Raw genomic sequence first — 24,113 nt, 5'->3', positions numbered from 1 at the left:
TGTGTGGCTCGTGGCTACTGTAATGGACACTGCAGGTCCTAACCTTCAGAATTCATCTTGGAATGAACTTAACTACAGAACAAAGTTTTTTGAATAAGTATTTCTTAAAACTGGATTTTAAAATTAGTTTTATATTAGAAGAATTGCAGATAATATAACTGAATATTTTTTAAGCTACTTGAGTATAATTTTTCCCATTTATATAAGAAATTGAGATCTAGAAAACCTTCTAGATGCTACAGTCAGATGGTTAGACAGCTAACTGTGAAGGCTGCTCTCTTTCCAGCACATTATGATGCCTTCAGTTATTGTAGAATTCTATTTTGAGAAATAAATGTTTTGTTAAAAGTAATTTTTAGTTCTAATTGCACAGAAGTTGATTTAGAAAGATGAAAGCTGAAAAGAAAAATCACCTATAAATTCACGTATATTTATTCTCTGTTCAGAAGTTTATATTCCTTCATTGAAATGTATGTTCATTTTTCAGATTCAGCTGTTTTCATCTGAGTGCCTATTAAATGCCTGCCTCTTTCCTAAGTGGTAAAAATACATTGTTTTCATCCTCCATGTTTGTACTCTAGTGTAATTGTATTTAATGTTGTTCTGGTCATTTTCTGTTCTATAGGGGTGTGGTACAGCTATTCAATGCTGTTCAGAAGCATCAAAAGAACGTTGACGAAAAGGTTAAGGAAGCCGGAAGCTCAATTAGAAAACGTGCTAAATTGATATCGACTGTTTCCAAGAAAGATTTCATCAGCGTTCTGAGAGGGATGGATGCAGGTACAAGTGAGAAAAGTTCGAGTGGAAAGAACTTGAAAGCCAAACAGGTAAGACTTTTATGTGGGATTCAGTACATCTGACTTTTAGCTCTTAAACTAAAGTTTTGGGGTGAAAAAGCACACTACAGATGTAAAGGTTTGGATTCTTAAGCTTCATGATGATTTATTCAGTATGGAAGTTGCCAGTTAAAAGTGACATACGTACCCCTGCTGTTAGCGGTCGGGAACCAGGGGAGTCCGAGATGGAGCGGGATCTCTGTATCTGAAACCCTGCCCTTTGTGCCTTTTGGAGAATAGAAACCTGAGTGAGGGATACGGCTTCGGTTTGAGATGTTCACTCACAGAGGTAACCGTGATGGTGTGTAACTTCAAAATATGAAGGGTCGGAGCTTTGGGGAACACCGTGGAGAGTCATCCTTGTGCTGAGGCCGCTTGGTGATGTCTGACCGGTTGGAAGATAAGAGTATAACTACCGTTTGTAACGTCTGGCACCATAACTTTGCTTCTCCAGTTCTTTCCACCTGTGGGCCCCAATAGTTTCCTTCTTAATGTGCCAGGTGAGAGGTTCTGAAATGTGCTGCACTCTCCGTAGGGCTGTTTGTTTTGTTTTTCAATGAAAGCTAAGTGCAGGTGTACTTGATGGCTTCATTTCTGTTGCATCGGGGAATGGAGTCTCTGTTAGAAGTTGGTTGCTTGTCTTTCGGTTTGCCATTTGAACCTCTGGCAAGAAGGGCATTCAGGAATTTCATGCTAGCCTAGGGCTTCAAGTATTTTTTCAAGTTATTTGACTAAGTTGCCATTTTACCTAATTTTGACAAAAGTTTTCTAGGCTGTTTAACTTTATCTCTTGCATATTAAGGGGCCCCAATTTTTTTTAATTATCTGTATGATACTGATGCTCACTGGTGCTGCTCTTTTAAAGTGTTTGTCAGAATTACGTATAAACACATGAATACTGTATTTGGGGATGTATGCTTTTTAGTTAAAAAAATCTAACCTCCTTTGTTCTCACAAGGGACATTTTACTCTAAAAATTAGAGAAAGACCCAGCAGCATTGAGCAAGAAAGAGCTAGCGGGAGGATGGAAAAAGAAAGATCTTTGTTTTTTTTCTTTTTTTCTGTTCATTTCAAAATAATTTTTAATAGAAGTATTTGTTTTGCTTTGGGATTTTTTTTTCCATGAGTTGTGAAAAGACATAAAGGGTTCTTTCCAGTGCCATTGTTTCTTCTTTCTTACCATTTGCATTTTTGCCCTTGACTTCCTTTTATTCTACATCACTGTCAAACCAGTGGCTTTGCTCTCAAAATAATTTGTTTCTAAAACTTCTTACCCCATACTAACAACACTTTGGCACATTTATTTTTAAAATGTTGCTTTCACTGTGATTTCATTTTTGTGGGAAAACCACCAGAGTCATTATTTTTATTGGGCTTGGTTTTGCATGTGAATAACGTAAAAAAAGTAATATAGTATTTCTGATAGGGTCATTTATTAATATCAAAAATATTTACTAAGTGCCTGTTTGTACCTGGTGCTATCCTTGTATCTTTTAAAGTCTTACAATCCAGACAGACAGATGACTTAAGGTAAATAAGATTAACAGATTCTACATTAATATGTCTAGACTGCACATTATCAGTTACACTAGGCATAGTAAGAGGTAAATTCAGTGACTGCCCTTTTTGTGGGACAAGTTTTGATTTAACTGTAATATGCATTTAGGACGTAGGTCAGCAAACCTATGAAGTTACTTGAAATAGATGGACTTTTTAAGAGAGAGAGAGAATCCCAAGCAGGCTCCACATCATCAGCGCAGAGCCCATCGCGGGGCTCGATCCCGCAAACTGTGAGGTCATCACCTGAGCTGATATCAAGAGTCAGACGCTTGACTGAGCCATCCAGGTGCCCCAGAATGGGTGGATTTTAAAGCAGTTGAAGAGAAGGAGACAATTTAAAGGTGGGAATGGTGGGCCAAAATGCTATTCAGAAATTAGAAATAGATAAATGGATAAAGGAGGATGTTAATTAAGTAAAAAATAAGATTTTCCTTTTTTTCTCCTATTTTGCCTTTTCTTAGCACCATTGCTATTGCTGTTGCACATCTTCCTAATAGATGCCCCTTCCCTTCTCAGTCTTAACAGAAGAGCTTTTGTGAAAGTTCTCATTGTCCCTTTCCTGGGCATAATGGGTCAGAACCCAGGCTTTTCATCCTGTATTCCTAATGTTATGAAATCTTTAAAATTTAGAGTCAGTCCATGTATAAACTGCATTCACTGGCAGCTGTCTATCAGAATGCCAGTCTGGAAAACCTTCTTTATGTCTTCAATTCCTTAACCCTGTCCTGTTATTCGTAGTTGTGGCATTAAAGTCTTATGTTCAAAAACAAAAAAAAGCCAGCAGTTTCATGTTAAGAAAGCCGGATAGAATTATAATAATATAAACTAGAGATTGGATCCATTATACGAACATACATTAGGAGTGCGTTTGTTTTTGTTTTGTTTTGCTTTATTTTATTCTTCAGAAACACTTAGAACTTGGGCTGATGTGTTGGCTGATTATATGTAGTGGGTGGCATGGTGGCTCCTTAAATGATAAGTCCATGTTCTGATTCCCAGAACCTGTGAATGTGCTTTATTTAGAAAAGGGGGCTTTGCAGATATAATTAACTTAAGGATCTTGAGGTGAAGAGATCATTCTGAATTGTCTGGGTGGGTTCTAAATCCAGTGTTAAGTATCCTTACAAGAGATGCACAGGGGAGATTTGCCAGACAGAAGTAGGAGGAGGCAGAGTAACCACAGAGTCAGAGAGGAGGGTGATGTGGCCCACGAGGCAGACAGCATTCAGTATGTAGGCTTGTTCAGTACAGTCTCCTGTGTTAATCAGTGTTCCTGAGTTCAAGACTTTTCTGGTTCAGTATCTTCAGAGACTAAACTACCTGTCCATGTTAGGGTCTGTCACCAGCCTCCATCAGCCAGGGAGGGAACTTAGAAGTCCAACTGCTTCTTAACACAGACTGTCAGCCAATCTTGTATTTTTATCACACCGTCTCACCTCCACTTGCCCCTTCGCGTCCAGTTCCTAAGTATGGATCCAATTTCTCACTTAAACGTTAGCTTTTTCTTCTTTCTAATTAGTTACCACTACTCTATCCAGTTTTCATTTATATCCCAAAACTTGTTGGCATATTGTGTCTATAATTATTTCCCCTTCTGTGTTGTTTCCTTGTTTGTTTATAACTTTTATACTTTTGATTTTAGTTGGCTTTCCATAAGAATTAGAGATAAATACATGTCTGCTATTTAATTGGAAGTTTTCCTTTTTATTTTAAAAGCAAAGAGGTTAATCTCGTAACTTCCTGTTGCTTTGATGGAATTATTGGTAGTCTTTAATTTTAAGGGGTGCCTGGGTTGCTCAGTCGGTTAAGTATCTAACTCTTGGTTTCCGCTCAGGTCATGATCTCACAGTTCGTGAGTTCAGGCCCCATGAGTTCAAGCCCCATGTTGGGCTCTGTGCTGACAGCCTGCTTGGCGTTCTCTCTCCCTCTTTTTCTGCCCCTCCTCCACTTGTACACGTACGCACTGTCAAAAAATGGAATAAAAACTTTTTAAAAAGTAAACAAAAAAATTAATTGTAAAAATATTTCACTAACAGTAAATCTTTAAATATTTGATAATAGAAAATTTAAAAAATTTTTGTTTATTTTTATTTTTGAGAGAGTGAGTGGGGGAGGGGCAGAGAGAGAGAGACTCTGAATCTGAAGCAGGCACCGAATCTGAGCTGTCAGCACAGAGCTCAATGTGGGGCTCAATGTGGGGCTCGAACTCAGGAGCTGTGAGATAATGACCCGAGCTGAAGTCGGATGCTCAACTGACTGAGCTACCCAGGCGCTCTGATAATAGAGATTTTTTAATGTTTTGAAGTGGATTATTTAAAAACTACTTGTTTATAAACATTTTTCTAAAGTTTTAGCCTTATGGAGGGGAAAATGTCCATGTAAAGCAGATACGTGCATTTCCTGCATTTTTCTGGGTCTGCATCTTCTTGGAGGCAAGCTTTATGAACATCCCTATTCCTTTTAGGATCTTTAGATATCTAAATTCATGCTCCGGCATGTGTGTGGTTAACGTTGTTTCTTAGAAAATAAAGAAAAGAGAGGGTATGATTTAAAAAATATATATATAGTATATTGATTTTGTTTTTTAATCTGATAAGCAGAATTAGTAAATCATCTCTTTACCGTCACATAGCTGTGACCTTCCTTTAAATCTGTTTGAAGGGTCATTTGTATTATGCAGCATACATCTACATTTGATTTATTTCATTTTATATTTTTATATTTATTATTTTTGTGAGTTACAACTTTAACTGTTAAAAGTCTGCTTGTTAATGGTTGAAAACCATAATCTTTTTCAAAGGCTTTTGATTCCTAGATAGGAGCATATTTTTTATATGTTCCAAAGACTGCCTTTCATATCATTAGCTATTTATCAAGGTATTTTTAATCTTCTCATTCTGCTGACTTGGAGAATATTGTTGCCCTTGAATTTTTTAAATCTGTTTTTTCTTAATTTTATTATATGCCGTCATTATTTCTGGAGTAAAGGCTTTCTGGGAAAGCCTTCCTTAGAGGCCAAAAAGGTATAATTGCTTTTTAAAGATCATTTTTAGGGCAAGGGAGTTTGAAAAGACATAAGTTAAAAGATGTCAAACTGATATATTAAATTACATTTGAGTCCTTAATTACTATACTTTATTTCTTGGAGCTGAGCCTGGATCCTGCAAAGTAAAACAAAAAGGTACTTGATGGGCTCATTTTAGAAGAGATAACAGCTAATATCTGTAAATCAAAAAGCCTTCAGTAGAACTTAGGGTAAGTAGTATTCTAAGTATTTTTCATCTATTAAACAAATGAGTTGTTTCTTCTGTTACATATGAAAGGGTTAACTTTTTTTTCTTAATAACAATTGCACATCTTTTTCATTATGTTAACTCAGGCCATTTGTACAGTGGATATCCATCACTTTAATAAATGTAGATTTACGTGTACATGTAATAAATGTAGATTACACCTCTGTCATTTACAAATGTAGCATCTATTTTTTTTCTTTTAAATTCCTTATATTACAAAGCTTATGTACAGAAGGAAGTCACTTGTGTTTGTGACTTCAGCACCCTATGTCTACTCAGTAATGCCCATTGTTTTCTTGATTCACTAGCATGTCATGTCACAAAAATTCTTGTTAAATCAATAGTAGAGACTTAGATAATTTTTGTTTTTTGTTTTTATTTCATGTATATTTTTCTGAGATAGGGCCATGAGAAAGAACACTGTTAGTGGAAGTGAGAGAACCTAAGAAAAGAGGGATTCTTATCCAAACGGTAGAAATTTTGGGTAAGGTACTGAGTGTTAAATTCAGTGGAGGTTTGGTTCTTGGGAGAAATCAGTCCACCAGACATCTTATAAGGAAACCAGAAGAGAAGCCATTTGCAAATTGTTTAAACAAGTGTTCGAGGTAATATACGTGATATGTTGCTTATGAAATTAGAAGGTTTGGAAGTCAGAAAAATTATGATGGGAGGATGTTCACAGAAAACAGGACTCTCAAGAGGAATGTGCTTCCAGAGAATACAGGACACTTAGCTTTTAAATAATTTTAAAATGTCAAGAAGCAAGCATAGTGAAGGCACTAGTTATTCATTGGACTAACCTAGTCTGTAGATAAAGCTGCTCTGAGTATCTGAAGAAGCGTTTTCCTTTCTGTGATGTGAATTCTGATGATAACAGGAAAGGAAGCACCAGTGAGTGGTATTTCTGTTGAAATGTTTACCTGTAAGCTAAAGAATTTCATTTAAAAAGTCATAAATTAGAGCCAGTGTTCAATGCTGTTGAAACTAGTCTATATTGAAACAGCGTCTTTGAAAACATTGAAAAGAAGTGAAATAAGTGTCAAAGAATGAAGTCATAATGAATAGACATTTTCAGCAGTAGTAATCCAAGGAAAAGCAACTGGCAGTCATCGTGCTACTATAGGGGAAGAAAGCCTACCAGTTCTCCAATTTTTCACATCCTTTATAATTTCCATTCTTTCCTCTTTTTTTTCTTTCATAGAGGTTGGAAGTGCAGGACGTTTGCTGATGGGTGGGAAGCCGAAAAAGGGATTCTGAAGAAGTAGGTTGGGGTCAGATTTTTAAGTCTTCTGTCTTCTGTTAGGGAATTTGGACTTTATTCCATAGGGATTTGGGAGCCAGCTGTAAATTTTCATCAGTAAGCAACCTGATCGGATTTGATTCTTTTTAAGGAAGAGAAGGCTGAAGGGTGGAAAGACTGTCAGAAGACCAGCCGGTGGCTGGCTGTTGCCATAAAGCAAGAGGGGAGACCTGAACTAAGGTGTAGTGAGGTGGGGGTTGGCGGAAGAGAGGAGCCAGGTTGGAGAGGTAGTTTCGAGGAATAGGTTGACTTGATTTGGGACTGACCTGATTCGGGACAAGTTGTGAGGACCGTGAGTTTTATGCCTTGGGAGATTCAAAAGGGGTGACTGCTTCACAAAATCAAAACTATAAAAGGTGGAACATGTTTGAGAGATGAAGCCTTTATTTATTTACTTTATTGTATTTTAAATTCCAGTGTAGTTAACATACAGTATTCTGTTAGCTTTCCATGTACAATAGAGCGAATCAGCACTTCCATACATCACCCGGTGCTCATCACGAGAAGTGGGCTTTTTAATCCCACCTCCTGTTTCACCCATTCCCCTCCCACCCTCCCCTCTAGAGCTGAAGACTTTTATGGGACGAAGTCTGCTCCAGGTTGTAGTCAGAATGAGAAGAATGACCGTAAAGAGCAGGTTAAAAACAGTAAGTGTAGGGAGAGCGCTGGCTTAGTGCAGGAAACATGAGCACAGAGGAGCAGACAGCCAGAATAGCAATGGACCTTGAGGCCCCTCGTTGCAGAAGTTCATGAGTCCTGTATGTCTCTCTAGGGCCCTGAAATTTTAAGAACAACTGAACGCGTTTACCTAGTCAGGGAAGATGCCTACTGTACTTTAGAGAGTTTTTCACATGATTAGGTTTAAATGTTTTAGGTTTAAAGAATTGTCAGTTATTTGGAGAGAGTTCTATAATCCGGGACCTAAAGATCCCACTCTTGAACCAAATAAATGAAGCCCCATATCAGCCACATACCAACATGTGAGAAGGCACATTGACTGATTCCTTGATTTTGACCCTGAATGGTTTTTAAAAAGATTGTATTGAGGACACTCTGTTTAAGGAAGCAACAAAATTTACATTTTGTATAAGAAAGGTTTTCATTAAAACTTTAAGTTTTAATCCCTTAGGGAATATCTCTTTCCTTCCTGCATTCAGAACACGTACCTATCTAGAGTGTTGTGCTGTCCCAATATATTGAATAGTCAAGATTTTAATAATCTGGAGCTGTTATTTTTTTTCACATACTCTCCAAATTTGTGGTTATTCCTTTTGCTCTTTTCTTGAAAAGTTGACTAAATTTAGTCAAATTTCTTAGAATTTAAGGGTCTATTTCCTTAAAGGTGGGCCTTAAGCAACTATGTATATGACTAATTTTAAGTCTGTGAATCTTAAAAGAATAATATATTGGCTGCTGTTACAGGAAAGCATTGGCTGACTGTATGGTACTCAAACTCTTGAATTACACACTTGTGTGGTTTTCATTTATTCGAAGTTGCCAATATATCACGTTCACCTATGTGTATGATGAAGCCATGACAATAATTTTTGTTATAGTAAGGGAAAATGTTAGCTAGTTTTTTGTTAAAATGTAATTTTCTTTGTGATGGCTGGACAACAAATTTCTATAAAAAAGTCCCTTGGAGAAAAAATTACTGGGGGAGAAAAGGTTTTGCTTTTGTTCTTTTTTTTTTTTTTTTTTTTTTTTTTCCTGATTTTTGTGATACGAACACTTGGCATGTCACACACAGAGGTAAGTTTGGGGGCTGTGTCTCTCATACATTTGTCATTAATGGCAGTCACATTGCCTTCATAGCTAGGTATTTAGTGATGGGAATACTTTTCAAATACCTGGCTTCTTTGGAATCTTAGTAACTTAGACCTAGACTCTGCACTGCTGTATTCTGTTAAAACTGGTTCAGAGACCTACTAAATTCCTGCTTTTGAAGTAAGAAACCTAGGAATGGAGGGACCCCTCACACAGCTCCCTAGGTGGTCCCCCAGAAGTTTTCAGGATTTAATTTCTTGGGGGAATGGAAGGCAGGCAAGCTGATAGAGAAGGATGCTGTCCTTAAATTGCCCCCGCATCACACGGCAACAGTGTTTTACTTGCACATGAAAGCAGCCCCGGCTGGAATGTGTGGAATGCTAACTTTGTAAATAATTCAGCTTCATGTTTGTTTACTGAAAATGCCTAAATAGATGAGAGTTTAGACAAAAGAGAGACTCCAAAGTTTGAAATGAGAATGAGCATGATTGTACATATTGCTGTTGATGGGAACAGCTTAAAGCGAGTTTCTCAACTCCTTTTAAAATAGGCTGTTTAGCTTGAATGTAGTGTGGTTTCAGATTTGGACAGCAGTTGTAATCAAAGCCAACTTATGTTTGGCACAGTGGTACGAGCAGCATTTTCACATGGGGGATGTATGGGTATGAGGGAAGAAAAGAACTAATTACGTAGCTTGTGTAGAAATCTTTAGTTACCATTAAAGTAAAAATTACTAACGGTGCCATATGTCTCCTGGCCCTGTTTTAAGAAATGTTCTATTTGAAGTTGAAGTGGATGCTTGTTTAGGATTTTCATCGGCGAGGTTGAAGCTTTTTTTTTATTTTTAATTGTCCTGTGCACGGTCTTATGCTACATGCTTACCCTTAGATGGTGCATTTTTAAAAATCTAAAGAATATTTTGCTGTTTCTTGCTGAAAATCATCTATGGGTTAGTTGGGGGTTTTTGTTTTAGGGTTTGATTTGGCTTTTTTGTTTGTTTTGTTTTTTTGTTTTGAGTTGTAGGCAGCTGAGAATGTTTATGGGGATGCATGACGAATTAGATGGTAGCAAAGGCCTGGAACCTGACTGCCTGGGTTGAAACCCTTTGGTCTGCATTTACTGTGTATGCATTACTTACCCAAACCATGCCTCAGGTTTCTTGTGTGTTTAAGATAATCATTCTAGTAGTAGTAAACATCTCCTAGAGATAACAGAGAGTCAACGGAGTTAGTATAGGTAAAGTGCTTAGAACTGTGCTTAAATAAATGCTGGCAGTCTTTTTTTAAATTTTGTGTTCCTTGTATTTACTTCTTATTTTTCCTAACAGATAGTAGTCAAAAATGAATTTCAGTTGGAAACCAATTTGAAAAGAAACTGTTACTGCTTATGAATTTTTGAATTATCCAATAATTTAATAAAAATTATGTTTAGATTTGGAAAGTTCTCTCTAATTTTAAGTGTATCTACTCTAGTAATGTATAATTCTTACAAAATAATAAAACTCGGTTTTGAGGACCTAGAAGTTTGTCTACTTTTTCTTCCATATTTTAAGCTATGCTTAAGCTAACTCTGTTACTGACAAGATTTTTCTTGCCAAGGAAAGTTTGGTTTCTAAACGGGTGTTTTCGTACTTTGGTATTTGAAGGCTCTCATCTTTGTGAACACTGTGAACATCATTAGAAGATTACACATGTCCCTAGTTGGGGATTCTGTTCGTATATGTGATGATTCGGGGCATTACTAAGTAGGAAAGGTGGTAGAGGGACCAGGAGGGGGCTTGTTAGTGTTTGTTTTGTTCCAGGTACTGAAAGGGGTTTTTCTATAATTACCATTTGAAGAAGTACTTGAATTCTCATTTTAGAGGTAAGAAACCCCAAATCAGAAATATTAAGTGACTTGCCCCAGGTCACATTGATAGTAATTGGTAGAATCTGGATTAAAACTTCGTCTGTATGGCTCCAGAATCATTTCAGTCATTTGTGCCTGCTACTTAAGAAGATTTGAGGTACTTCTATTCAGAAGCAGAACTGAAAACTGTGTCCTCCCCTCTCTCACCTAAATGAGCTAGAAGAGGTGGGTCTGGCTAGTGAGCAACATGGTCCCTCCCCCCACCCCTGCCCCAGCCCAGAAGGAGGATGATGGGAGAGATGGTTTGCAGTCTGTTTTTTTCCCTGGGTCTCACATCCCCTTTGTTGGATGGGTAGCAGCACATGCAGACTGATAGGTTTAAAAAAAAAACAATTTTAATGTTTATTCATTTTTGAGAGAGAGCACGAGCAGGGGAGAGGCAGAAAGAGGGGAGACACAGACTCTGAAGCAGGTTCTAGGCTCCAAGCTGTCAGCACAGAGCCTAACACGCGGGGCTCAAACTCTTGAACTGTGAGATCGTGACCTGAGCTGAAGTCAGACACTTAACTGAATTGTTAAGGAAGATAAAAATATTACCATGGTAGAACATTTCAGAATTATAAAACAAACTCATTAAACTCGTTTAAGGAATTCTTTATAAGTTTACTGTTAGAATTGACTTTCTATTCTTTTATCAAGGAATTAATTAAAATTTACTGGATATCAAATGCATTCTGTATTTAATCACTGTTTGCCTAATAGAAATTTTAGAATCTTTTTCCCCCCTATTACTTTATGGAAATTTTCAAACAGGAAGAAAGTAAGGAAAGACCAGTATTTCTCTCACGTGGGTTCTAAATTTGTTGACACTTGTCTGTGTGTTTGTTTTATAGAGCTATCTGCCTGTCTTTATCCCCATTTAGTTTTTGTTTGGGGTGATTATTTGAAGGTAATACCCATACTATCCTAGAAATTCTCTCTTTTTAACAGCTTTATTGAGATAAAATTCATATATCATACAATTCAGAAGTTTCACTTATAACTAAACCAGGTGTCTTGAACAAGGAATCCAGGTTCTAAATCTGTCTGTCACATCATGTCTTTCAACTTTCTCCTCTGTGCCCTTTCACTGTAAGTGGAAAGTTAGGACCAAAGGTCAGGATTTAAGTTAAACTTTTTTTGGCATAACTGTTTCATAGGTGTGATACTTAAATGTATAGTTAGTATGCTGTCACATCAGGAGACAGATTATCAGAATGTCCCATATTAGTGATGGTCCTGTTTCATTTGGTTCAAGTGGTAATAAATTTTTCCTTATTAAAGGTGCATTTTCCCCTCTACGGTTAGAGAGTAATTTCTGGGGATGAATAATATGAAAGGAGCAAATATACCTTTCCCCATCTGTCTTTTGTCTTTTAGCGCCAATTGATGAGCCCTGCTTAAAACAGGTATGTTACTGGAATTTGCAGAATGGTGATTTTCTCATTTATTTCTACTTACTTTTTTAGGAATATGTTTTAAGTTCCAAAAGATGAGGGTTAATGTTCCTTTCCTTTTAATTATTGCTTTCCAGAGTAAGGTGTTGGCTTAACTGTCATCTCCAGTAGTAGCAAGTGAACCTTCTCCCCGCCCCCACCTTTTTTCTTTGCCTCTGTTTAATATCACAGACATAGGAATGAGTGTCTAGTTTTTCAGTATTTTAGTATCATTATGCTTCTTTTGATGTTTAAATTCACAAATGTAACAATGAGAACCAGTGCAAACTAGCTTCTTGTGCCGTTCTGACATGACCTCATTTTTCTTGGCGTACTTTCTTGGTTTCTGGGACAATAAGCTCTTAGATTACAGACCCAGAATCACATGCTTTTCCAGGAGTTTGAGTGAGGACTGTCCATATATTTTTAAATCTTTTGTTGATTTCAGTAGGTAGATTGGTAGTATGCATATTTCTACTAGATATTACTTACTTTTCTTTATATTTCATAGTTTTACAAAGAACTTTTACAGTGTTTTCTCACTTAAACCTTTTAACAAATTTATGATATTAAAACATCAGTGTCTGTTTTCTAGATGAATACTGGGCTTTCCTAATTAGTTTATAAATCTGAATTCTCATCTATGTACTACCACGTAGTATAGCTGGTAAAAGAATGGACTGTAAGAGACTAATCGGCAGAATGTATTCTGAATGTTTCAAGCTCCTAACTGAGTCTAAAAATACATAGAGCACTTGTGTCAAAAAGGCTCCTTGAGGTGTTATACATTTGTCTTCCTGGCAGTTTAGTCAACTTCAACTTAATTTAACAATTCTTAAGATATTATAAACAATGAGGAGAAGCTCCCTTGCATGGATGTTTTCTCAGATTTAACTCTGAAGTGAGGTGTTTAGATAGCAATTTAGAATAGAAGCCACCAAATAGAATCACTTTGAGCAAAGGCATATGTATTGCGTACATAGTAAAACCAAGGGCAGCAAATGAAATTAAAATAAAAAAGAATGCAGCAGAATGAAAAAGAAAACTGCATCAAAGAAACTTTTTTTTTTTTTTTAAGGAAACTTTTTTTTTTTAAGGCCTGAATTCTTGGCAAGCTACACAGAATTAGGTTTTCGTAGAGAACTTTATACATTTAACATGTGCTTGGACTCTACCTAAAGGTGACATAGTTTTAGCATCTTGATCTTTTCTAGTTTGCTTGGGTTTTATTAGTGACCTGTTTAAATTTGTAAACTGTACAAGAACCTGGAAGCTATATAATAGTTAACAAAAACAAAGCACAAATGGGCTTGTTGCCTGGAATACCATTCTAGTAATATAGTTAAGGCGAATTAAAATAAGTTTGTGAAGGAATGAAGAAGGCACAAATTGGTCAAGACAATTAGAAATTGCTTATAAACAATTCTTTGAGAATCAGAGAAAAGTTGAGTGTGTACGGATATGGGATCTTCCATGTAAGCTTGACTCCATTAGAACTCTTACACATTCTAGATTGAAAATTTTAATGCTTCATGATGAAATTTCCAATCCTTTATGGTTAGTGGGATGTTTTAATAACTGACATGATGAGAAAATCATTGATGTCCTTATTCAAATTATAAACATTTGGGGCTGTATTTCACTTTTGTTGATTTCTGCCAGAGTATATCTTTCGTGTAAGGGATCTCCCATATATCCTTCATTTCTCCAGCAGAACTTTTGGATAAGTGGTAGTCAGTAATCAGGAGATTACTAACTACAGCTGTAAACAGCTTACAAAAAATTTGCAACAACAAAGGTATTAAGGTGAATTTAGCCAGTGTGTTAAGAACCTTTTTTAATTTAGGTGAAACTAAATTAAAATGAAAACTGAACGTTCTTCTCAGGGAAAGCAATGAAATCACAACTATTGCTGATTGCTAAATATAGATGTGATTATACTGTTTATTGTTTTAGGATTTGACTTTAATTTTCCCCTTCAAAACTGAAATGAGGTTAAGCTCTTAATTATTTGGTATTAGACTAATGAATAATTCCAAACCTCTGTTTTCAGTTTTCTTTTCATTAGCTGCCAATGTATGTTTGAACCTTGAAATGGAAGCTGATTAACGTTTTTAAGGGTTGTCATCATCAAAATTGACACAGACTGCTTCTGTATGATCTTGATTAAATATTTGTATAAAACCAGGCCAATGAGAGAAGGGACTATTTTGTTTCCTTGTATCATGTGGTTTTCATTAAGTTTTTGCATTTAATCAGTTCTCCTTTTCAGTTGATGTAGGCCCAGAGAGTTATCTCGTAGGTTGCTTTTGGTTATTGAATTAGTACTGCCTGCAGCAACACTGACAGGCTTTACAAGCTGCTAAATTTTGATCCTTCCAGTCTATGTGTTTAATGTTAATACAATGTCCATCTGATGATAGTAAATATATGCATATATATGTAGTAAATATATATAGTATAGTGAATACATACAGATATGCACTATATACCAAGGTTAAGGGAATTATCTTTAATTTCTTTCAAGTCCTAGATGTCTAAACCCTCTGATTTTCAGTGTTGTAATCAATAGTTCACTGTGATTCAAATCCAGAACTCTTTGGTTTTCATTCCTGGTGTGAAAATAATGCATCAGATTACCTCTACCTCTGTTTTATAAGCAAAAAAAAAAAAACAAAAACAAAAACAAACAAAAAACCTGATTCTCATGATGTCTTAACACATAATGAAATCTACTTACAAATCACTTTAGGCAAGTTTTTCCAATGAATGACACATACAGGATTTCCCTTGGCGTCCTTATTTTCTTATACTTATCTCTGATGCATCTTTTCTTTGTGGATGATCTAGATATTCAGGATTTTTTTATACTTAATGGCAGGTCATCTTTACGGGAAAAAAAAGTAAATTGACAGTATGTAAATCTGTTGTGTAAAATAATTTTCCCAAGTTTTGACTTTTATAGATGGCATTTTCAGTGTATTTTAGTACTTATTCTACTATGTAATGTATAGGTTATAACAGGTGATATGGTAATATAGAGAGTTGTTATCAATTAAGTTGTAGAGCAGTATAGTATTACAGAAAGAGCTTGGACTTGGAATCCTGGATTTTGGTTTGAGTATTGACTCAGCCATTTATTAACTGAATTTGAGTAAGTTGCTTCACTTCTTTGAGCCTTAACTTCCTTATGTAAGATGTGAGAAAGACAATCACTGTCTGGCTAGGAATCTTAAGAGACTTAGAAAAAAGGCAATATTATGTAAGCTGTCCGGCATATAATAGCTTCCTAGTATAATTCATGTTTTTAATATTTTTTTTTCATTTGAAAAAGTTGGAAAGGAAAACAGAATCATATGGTTAATAAAACCAGAGGGTGCCTTAGGGGAGATTTTTGGGAAAGATCTTAGCGGAGGCTTGTAAAACTTCTGTTTGTGAAAATGATTGAGGGATAGTTCGTTTTCTCCTTTCTTGCTGTCCTGTTTTTTCTGTTTAAATTAATTTTTACTTATCCATGTGGTTTAAAAGGCCTCATTTTGCCAAAAGGGTTATTTATTATAAAACAGTTTTCTGCCTCCTTCTGCCTACTTTCTACGACTCCTACCCTAGGGCAACCACTTGTTACTCCTTTAGCTGTTATATTGGCTTTTACACATCTCTGTATTCTTTTTTTTTTTAATATGAAATTTATTGTCAAATTGCTTTCCGTACAACACCCAGTGCTCCTCCCAATAGGTGCCCTCCTAACCCTCCCCTTCCTCCCACCCTCAATCAACCCTCAGTTTATTCTCAGTTTTTAAGAGTCTCTTATGGTTTGGCTCCTTCCCTCTCTCTCTCTTTTTTTTTTTTTTTCCCTTCCCCTCCCCAATGGCCTTCTGTTAAGTTTCTCAGGATCCACATAAGAGTGAAAACATATGGTATCTGTCTTTCTCCGTATGACTTATTTCAGTTAGCATAACACTCTCCAGTTCCATCCACGTTGCTACAAAAGGCCATATTTCATTCTTTCTCGTTGCCAAGTAGTATTCCATTGTGTATATAAACCACAATTTCTTTATCCATTCATCAGTTGATGGACATTTAGGCTCTTTCCATCATTTGGCTATTGTTGAAAGTGCTGCTATAAACATTGGGGTACAAGTGCCCCTATGCGTCAGCACTCCTATATCCCTTGGGTAAATTCCTAGTAGTGCTGTTGCTGGGTCATTAGGGTAGATCTATTTTTAATTTTTTGAGGAACCTCCACACTGTTTTCCAGAGTGGCTGCACCCACCCAGTTTGCATTCCCACCAACAGTGCAAGAGGGTTCCCGTTTCTCCGCATCCTCTCCAGCATCTATAGTCTCCTGATGTGTTCATTTTGGCCACTCTGACTGGCGTGAGGTGATACCTCATTGTGGTTTTGATTTGTATTTCCCTGATGAGGAGTGACGTTGAGCATCTTTTCATATGCCTGTTGGCCATCTGGATGTCTTCTTTATCATGTCTTCTGCCCGTTTCTTCACTGGATTATTTGTTTTTCGGGTGTGGAATTTCGTGAGTTCTTTATAGATTTTGGATACTAGCCCTTTGTCTGATATGTCATTTACAAATATCTTTTCCCATTCCATTGGTTGCCTTTTAGTTTCGCTGATTGTTTCCTTTGCAGTGCAGAAGGTTTTTATCTTCATGAGATCCCAATAGTTCATTCTTGCTTTTAATTCCCTTGCCTTTGTGTCAAGTAAGAAATTGCTGCGGCTGAGGTCAGAGAGGTTTTTTCCTGCTTTCTCCTCTAGGGTTTTGATGGTTTCCTGTCTCACATTCAGGTCCTTCATCCATTTTGAGTTTATTTTTGTGAATGGTGTGAGAAAGTGGTCGTTTCATTCTTCTGCATGTTGCTGTCCAGTTCTCCCAGCACCATTTGTTAAAGAGACTGTCTTTTTTCCATTGGATATTCTTTCCTGCTTTGTCAAAGATTAGTTGGCCATACTTTTGTGGGTCCAGTTCTGGAGTCTCTATTCTATTCCATTGGTCTATGTGTCTGTTTTTGTGCCCATACCATGCTGTCTTGATGATGACAGCTTTGTAGTAGAGGCTAAAGTCTGGATTGTGATGCTTCCCGCTTTGGTCTTCTTCAAAATTCCTTTGGCTGTTCGGGGTCTTTTGTGGTTCCATACAAATTTTAGGATTGCTTGTTCTAGCTTCGAGAAGAATGCTGGTGCAATTTTGATTGGAATTGCATTGAATACACATCTCTGTATTCTTAACTCGTTTCCTTTCTGTTTTTTCCTGAAGTTAATTATTGTCTTGGTCTTCGTATGTAACTTTCTTCGTTTGGGTTTTCACAATCCATTTACCTCAGGCAATACATCTATTTTAATTATTTTCTTTGAGATATTCTCTCCTGGAGTCTTCCGTTCTTTCTCTGGGCTGATTGCGCTCTGAGGCTGCTTCACAGTTGTCATCCTGGGACTTAAGTTTTTTGTGATCTTTGGAGTTTCTTCTGGATTGGATTCCATATTTCCTGGATCTCATTCCTTCTTCTTTCTTGGTTTACTCCCACTGTTTTGGTAAAGCATATCCTCCATGTTTTTGTCAGGTTAAAATGATGGTCATGCTCCAGATTGTCTGCCTGATGCTTAGTTACCATTCCGGAGTCTCCATTTTCTCTCATCCTGCAGTTTCTCTTCTCCTTCCTGTGTCGGATCTCCTAGTTTTTCTATCCTGTGTCTTTCTCTTCTTGGTTTACTCCACCTTTTTGTGGAGGACATTCTCAGTAGTTTCCTGAGAACTACTAGAAGTAAACTTTTGGGTAACTTGTATGTATGAAAGTACCTCTGTTCTGTCCTCATACTTGAATAACAACGTATCTAGGTATCAAATTTTAAATTGGAATTTATTTTCCTTCAGCATTTTGAAAGAATTTGTCTCTTTCTTGCATCCAGGATAGCTATAGGAAGATCTGTATCTATTTTGATTCCTGATCATCTCTAAGTATGTGACTTGTTTTCCTTCTGAAAGCTTATAGGATATTCTTTTAGTATCTATAATTCTGAAATTTTACAGATGACCTTGATGTGGCTTGGTTTTTCTTTTGTATTTTGGACCTTCAGGAAGGCTCTTTTCGTTCTGGAAATGTGTGTCCTTTACTTTTGGGAAATTTTTCTGGAAGTGTTTCATTGATTTTCCTCCCCTCCTTTTTGGCATTCTTTCTGTATAATTCTTATTTTGTATGTTGAACCCCCTGAACTCATCCTCCTGTTTTCCACTACTTTTTTTTCTTTTTACACTATTTTCCTCAGCTTTTATCTTCTCACCCTTGTATTCATTTTTTATTTCTTCCATCACATTTTTAATTTCAAGGTCTTTGTTATTCTCTTAATGTTTCTTTTTAAATAGCAAACTACTTTTGTTTTGTGGGTGCGCTGTAATCTCCTAACTTTGAGGATATTAATGGTATTTTCCCCTAAATTTTCTTCTCTCTGAACAGTGTTGCTTTCCTACAAGTTGCTTTCAAAACATTTGTGTTTGTTATACTCTGTTTTCTTTCTGATAATCCTAAAATGTCTATTCATGATTAGAACAAATAATCCCAGAGGCGATTGAAGTTCTGAACCATGTGGGTGTTACCCATGTGACATGAACTTTAGTATAACATTCTCTCGATTATTTATTAGCAACTGGCTAGATTTTCTCTAGAGCCTTCCTGATCTTCTGTCTGAAGGAAAGGGTCTGCCTCCCGGTATTTCAGGAGCCCAATGTGAGAAGGGGGCTGGGACTCATTATTGGGGGGCAGGAGATATAACTGAATCCCCTGTTTCTGGTATGTACGTGTGCCTTCATCTGTGCCAACCTGTGACCTCTCCAGAGGTTGAACAGTCTTCCACCAAGCTTGTGTGAGACTGGGAGGAGATCCAGAGATCTGATTCTCAACATCACGTTTGCCCAGTTCTCTTTATTTTGATCCTTCCATTCCTACCCTCACTTCCAAAAGTATCCAGTCAATGCCAGTTCCTGGGGGTTTTGTTGGTTGGTTGGTTGGTTGGTGTTTGAAGATCCTACAGTGTAAACTGGGTTGGTTGCAGCTTGACAATTGCAGTCTTAGGAGTCAGCTTTCTTGGGTTTGCCAGGGTAGTCCGTCTTGCTTCACCTTCTAAAATTGTGTTGCTGTTGTCTATTTGGATCTTCTCCTTGTGGATTATATCTTTAAAACAACAAATCACTCTTCTGTTGTTTTATTGAGTTTTGCAGCTGAGCAAGACTAGTTGTTTCTGTTCAAACTATCCCCTTATGTGCCCCCCTGTCTTTTTTCTTGCTGTGTATTTCTTTAGCAAGTGTAGGCATAGAGAGTAAAGGGTTATCCTTTTGTTTTTAAGACAGAGTTTTCTTTCTTGAACTGCCATCATGACAGATACTATAGGAAAAAGTCTGTTTTTAAAATGTATTAACCCATACTTGTTTATACTGAGTTTTCTATTGTCTGGTTTTTTTTTTCTCTCCATATTTTTGCTTCACAGAATAAAAATACAACTGTAATATGAAATCTTGAATGATGGCAATTTATAAAATATCCAGTGATGTGTCTAACATTGGATTTCCAAAACTTAAAATCTTTTCTCTTCAGCTATAAAGTGTACTTGGTTTTGTAGCAGTGAATGAAACTCACTAAGAAATATTTGTTCTTTATAGACTGGTGATTCTCAGACTTTAGCAAGTGTCAGAAGCACCGGATGGCTTATGAAAGAGACTGCAGCCTCCAACCTCTAGTTTCTGACTCAGTAGACTTGGAGTGGGGTCTGAGGTTTTCAGTTTCTAACAAGTGATACTGATGCTAATGCTGCTGGTCTGGGGACCACACTTGGAAAATTACTGATATAGATGATACTGAACGCTTAAAAAACAAAACGGTACCACCAGAATTCCCCAGTAAAGCTTTACTTCATTGTTATTTTTCAAATTGGTCAATTGAGAGATGCTTTGAATTTACTGTTGTTGTTCTCCTCTCCTAAAATATGTCTCTCAAGACAAGCATGGTCTCAACATTTTAATTAAGGAGTCCTTTCCTTTGGTCCACTATTGTTCCTTTCTTTCTTTCTGAACTACGGGTGTGAAGCTTTGTCCCTTCCCACCCTTCCTGCCTCCCTCATTTCTTCAGGTGCTTAGAGCTTTAGTGGCGCCGCCTGGTAGAGGAGTAACTCAGTCCAGCAGAAGTTGGCTGTCAGGATGAGCTCTCATGTAGGAACAGTCTGGATTGAGCTCAGTCATGTGGGATCTGCCTTCTGGTTGGTAACATGTTGATAGCATGTTGGGTGCATTTGTCTGAACACGGAAGCTTACCGTTGAGATTGCATATTTATACGTAAACACAAACGTCAACGTCAGGGTAAGTCTTTACTAGTCAGTAACTTGCATGTGGCTATACCAGGAAGCATACACTTTTTAGAATTTACTTGAAAACTGAATGATTAATTTGGCAGGGAGGTGTTTTAATTGTTTTGTCAAAGTGGATCCCTTCATGGGAACAACTCTTTCTCTTAATTAAGGTGAGGAGATTAGCAAACAAAATTTCAGTTGAAACAAAGAAAATAAAAATAGCCTTTTTTCCGGTTAAGTAACTTAATCTAACAGAAGCAAAACTAGTTTTACGAAAGTAGGTTTGATATTGTTGAAACGAGGGATGGGAAGGTGTTAGCATACTCCATGAGGAGAGTTACAGATTTCCTTCTTACTTGATTGCTCCCCTATGGGTGTGGCAGGAGAGCCTTTAGAACTGTTTTACTGTTGGTTTTTAACCAGCAGATATTTTTTGTTCTTTACGTTGGTTAAATTATAGTACAAGTATGTCTTTTGACATACTAAGTCAATTCTGAAATTTTTGCTCACATTTACTTATATGCTCGCCAGTCTTCCCATTATATTTACAAGCTCTGCTTGATTCTTTGATCCCAGGAAGACACGAGTAATCTAGTAGGACATGTTTTCTGGTTTGTAATAGTGTCCTTTTCTTTCTTTTTTTTTTTTCCCCTAAATGGAGTGACTGTTTCAGGGCTATGTTTTTTAAAATAAAAGGTAGCTTCAGAATTAGATAAGTAGTCTCTTGTAACCTAGAAAATGTCTTTAATATCTTTTCTCTTAAAAATTGCATAGCCCCAATAAAGATAACACTATTTTCTAACCAAATATCCTGGGTTCTTACATGTTTAGGGAGATTTTTCCAACATTGTGTATTTTTGTAAATGGTATAAATAGAAAGGCATAGACTGTTCGCTCCAGGAAGACAGGGACTTTGTTTTGTTCATCAGTGTATTTCCAACATGAAGAACAGTGCTTGATACACAGTTTTCAGTAAATGTTTGTGCAATGGAGGAAAGAAATCCCAGAGCTTGAGTTCCGCATATATTGTATTACTTAATTAATACCACAAGGTGGTACTGTTGTACCATGAAATGAAAGGCTGTAATTCTTAGGCTGTCATACAGTTTTACGTAAATCCTGTAAATAAGCAAAATGAATTGACTACCTATTATGTTTATTGCCTGCTTCAGTTATTTATCATTTTAGCATGTGATTAGTCTTTTGATTACATGATTAGGTCAGGCAGTGAGATCATAACTTAAATAAAGAACATTTGGTTCAAATTTTTATCAAGTGTTAAATGAGATAACATCTATAAAAATCTAGCACAGAACCAAGTTACTTTCCTTTTATTTCTTTTTTTTGGGGGGGGGCGGTTAAAAGCCTTTGTTAAATTTCTGTTTTAAAATAATTTGCCAACATTTTTCTAATAAATTGTCACTGAATGTTAAATAATATTTGTTGGTTTTGATTGCCAGATTTTAAAAAATTGGCAATAAACCTAGATTTTACTATATTCCCTCCCCCTGCAAAAAAATTATTTTGCTTTCATTGTTCCTTTATGGGGTTAAAATACTAACGTATAGCTCTATTACATATTTGTGCATATATTGTAGTATATAAATTAAATCAGTCTATAATTTGTCTTGTTTTCATTCCTATTGTAAAAGTAAGTGTTGATAAGTTTGTTTTGTAGCTTGGGTTTTATTATTTCCTTATAATTAAATTGCCTTTTGATATTTTGGTTCTGTAATTGCCTTCAGACTGAAGGGAAATCAGAAGAGGGCCCTGGATGGACAATCCTACGAGATGATTTCATGATGGGAGCGTCCATGAAAGACTGGGACAAAGAAAGTGATGGCGCGGATAACAGCAGACCAGGGTCTGGAAGCGACTCGGACACATAGGCTGTAGAGGAAACGCATATACCGTCGTCGTATTTTTCCTAGAAAAATACCTCATGCTCTCTGAGTTGGACATTTATAAAGCTAAAATTTGTAAGAAATCCAGAAGACTTTTACTATTACCAACTTGGTGTTTTTCCTTTTCATGAAAACTTTGTGAAAATTAGGTTTTCAGACTATGTATAATTTTAAGCATTGTTCCTCACAACATTTGTGAAAAGTGTTCCTTATTGATCAGCGAGATGGCACAATTTGCCAGGACATTATAAGTTTTACACACTGGTCTGGACATTGGTGTTTTCTTCCAGTTTCACTAGTTTCTAGAAATACAGTACTCTTCATAATTAAAAATGAACTCCTTGAAGTCAGGATGTTTCAGCTTTCCAACTTCTTAGACCTGTGTGTGTGTGTTTGCAGCAGGGGGTGGATTTGGGGTATTCGTTTGGGTGAGCTATTGAGAAAACCTATGTAGTGACATTTAAAGTGATACAGTATTTCTGATTCAGGGTGATGATTTCATTTTTAGATCTTCTGGTTAGTAAGATTTAAGGAGCACACCAAATCTTTACTTTTATATTACGGCCCTTTATATGCTGAGTAATACATATATAATGGTTTAGATTTATCTTAAGTGTTAGGTTATTTTTGTGTGAGAGACTTACTGGGGCAGAAATTCTCATGTTTAACTTATGTGGTGAGGCCCAATTTCTTAGAAAGCATATTTGACATGTTTTAGTTCCCCCCACCCCCTTTTCCCTGTTTTTGGGTTAGCTTAAATTCTCTTTTATGGTCTTGACTAAAACCAGTGAAATGGCAGTTAGACTGCTGGTAGTCTGCTTCAGAATCCTCTATGGGATTGGAGATTTGGGTCTTTATTGTTGCCTTAAAAATGATTACATTGGGTGACTTAGTATCTAGCTGTTAAACAAAAAGAAAAGAGAAAGTAAGACTGTTGAATATCATTCCAAAGTTTCTGTGAGACTGGGCCTAAGATGTAAAGCTTGTGGAGGAATTATTTAATAAATAATTTTTCCATAATAAATTTCTCCATTTTTCCATAATAAAATGATTCCCTTCTCATTTGCAAATACCTGCATCCTCACCTCAAAATTATGCTGGAGCAGAGATACTGATATTTTCAAAGCCATTTGAGTGTCACAGGTATTAGGTATCTAAGGTTAAATTAGTCCGTGGCCTGGTATTTGTCAGCATAAAGGAAGGTGTCCACCTAAGATCAAGTGATTAAACCAGCAAAGCTCATAATGCATTTTTGTAATTATCCCAACTTTTGAATTTTAATGTCTTATTAAATTATAGAACTACCATTTTGTCAGGATAATTTAAATAAATGTGGACAAGTACTCCTCCATAGTAATTAAGAGTGCTAAATATCACGATATAACTTAACACAGATAGGTATTTTATTATAACAACGTATACATAATTTTGGAAAAGAAAATTCTCTGCAGCAGTTAAAAGCTTTTTTTCTCCCTAAAATTAAAGGCTATACTTCTTTTTTGCTACTAATCTTATTCTGGAGCATATGAAAACTGTGCAAAACTTCTTCTAAATAGGACGTATGGGTGATAGAAATGGGCAAATCACTTTTCATTTACGAAAACACTTTTGAAACATACACTTAGGGTTTTTGGTTTAATTTTAAAACTTTGTCAAGATTTTTTAACTGAAAGTAAGAAAGAGAGTATATGCAAATTTTCTTCTTTTGGAAATTATTTTATCCCAAAATAAAAATGAGTTGCCAGTGTAAGAAAAAATTTTATCACTTCTCTCAGAAGG

The 24,113-nt window shown here is 36.3% G+C and overlaps 1 protein-coding gene across 2 annotated transcripts in view; it reads left to right on the top strand.

The window, feature by feature from the left end:
- The window catches only part of RRP15 (ribosomal RNA processing 15 homolog), a 40,407-nt gene extending 16,674 nt beyond the window's left edge, over nucleotides 1–23,733 (top strand). The window contains exons 4-5 of one of the 2 annotated variants that reach the window (XM_047076557.1): nucleotides 626–827; nucleotides 22,176–23,733. In XM_047076557.1, the coding sequence (XP_046932513.1) occupies nucleotides 626–827; nucleotides 22,176–22,319 (346 nt within the window). In that variant the 3' untranslated portion in view covers nucleotides 22,320–23,733. Of the gene's footprint in view, nucleotides 1–625; nucleotides 828–1,076; nucleotides 1,384–22,175 lie in introns of those variants that run through there. The other variant, XM_047076558.1, reaches the window with a different exon arrangement.
- Nucleotides 23,734–24,113: the final 380 nt, after the last annotated feature.

This window comes from Lynx rufus, unplaced genomic scaffold (genome assembly GCF_022079265.1).
Source record: "Lynx rufus isolate CCGP_SWC_20201006 ecotype Redwood Valley unplaced genomic scaffold, mLynRuf1.p SCAF_15, whole genome shotgun sequence".
Lineage (NCBI taxonomy): Eukaryota > Metazoa > Chordata > Mammalia > Carnivora > Felidae > Lynx > Lynx rufus.
The sequence above is the reverse complement of the archived record's forward strand: the minus strand, read 5'-3'. Positions and strand labels throughout refer to the sequence as shown.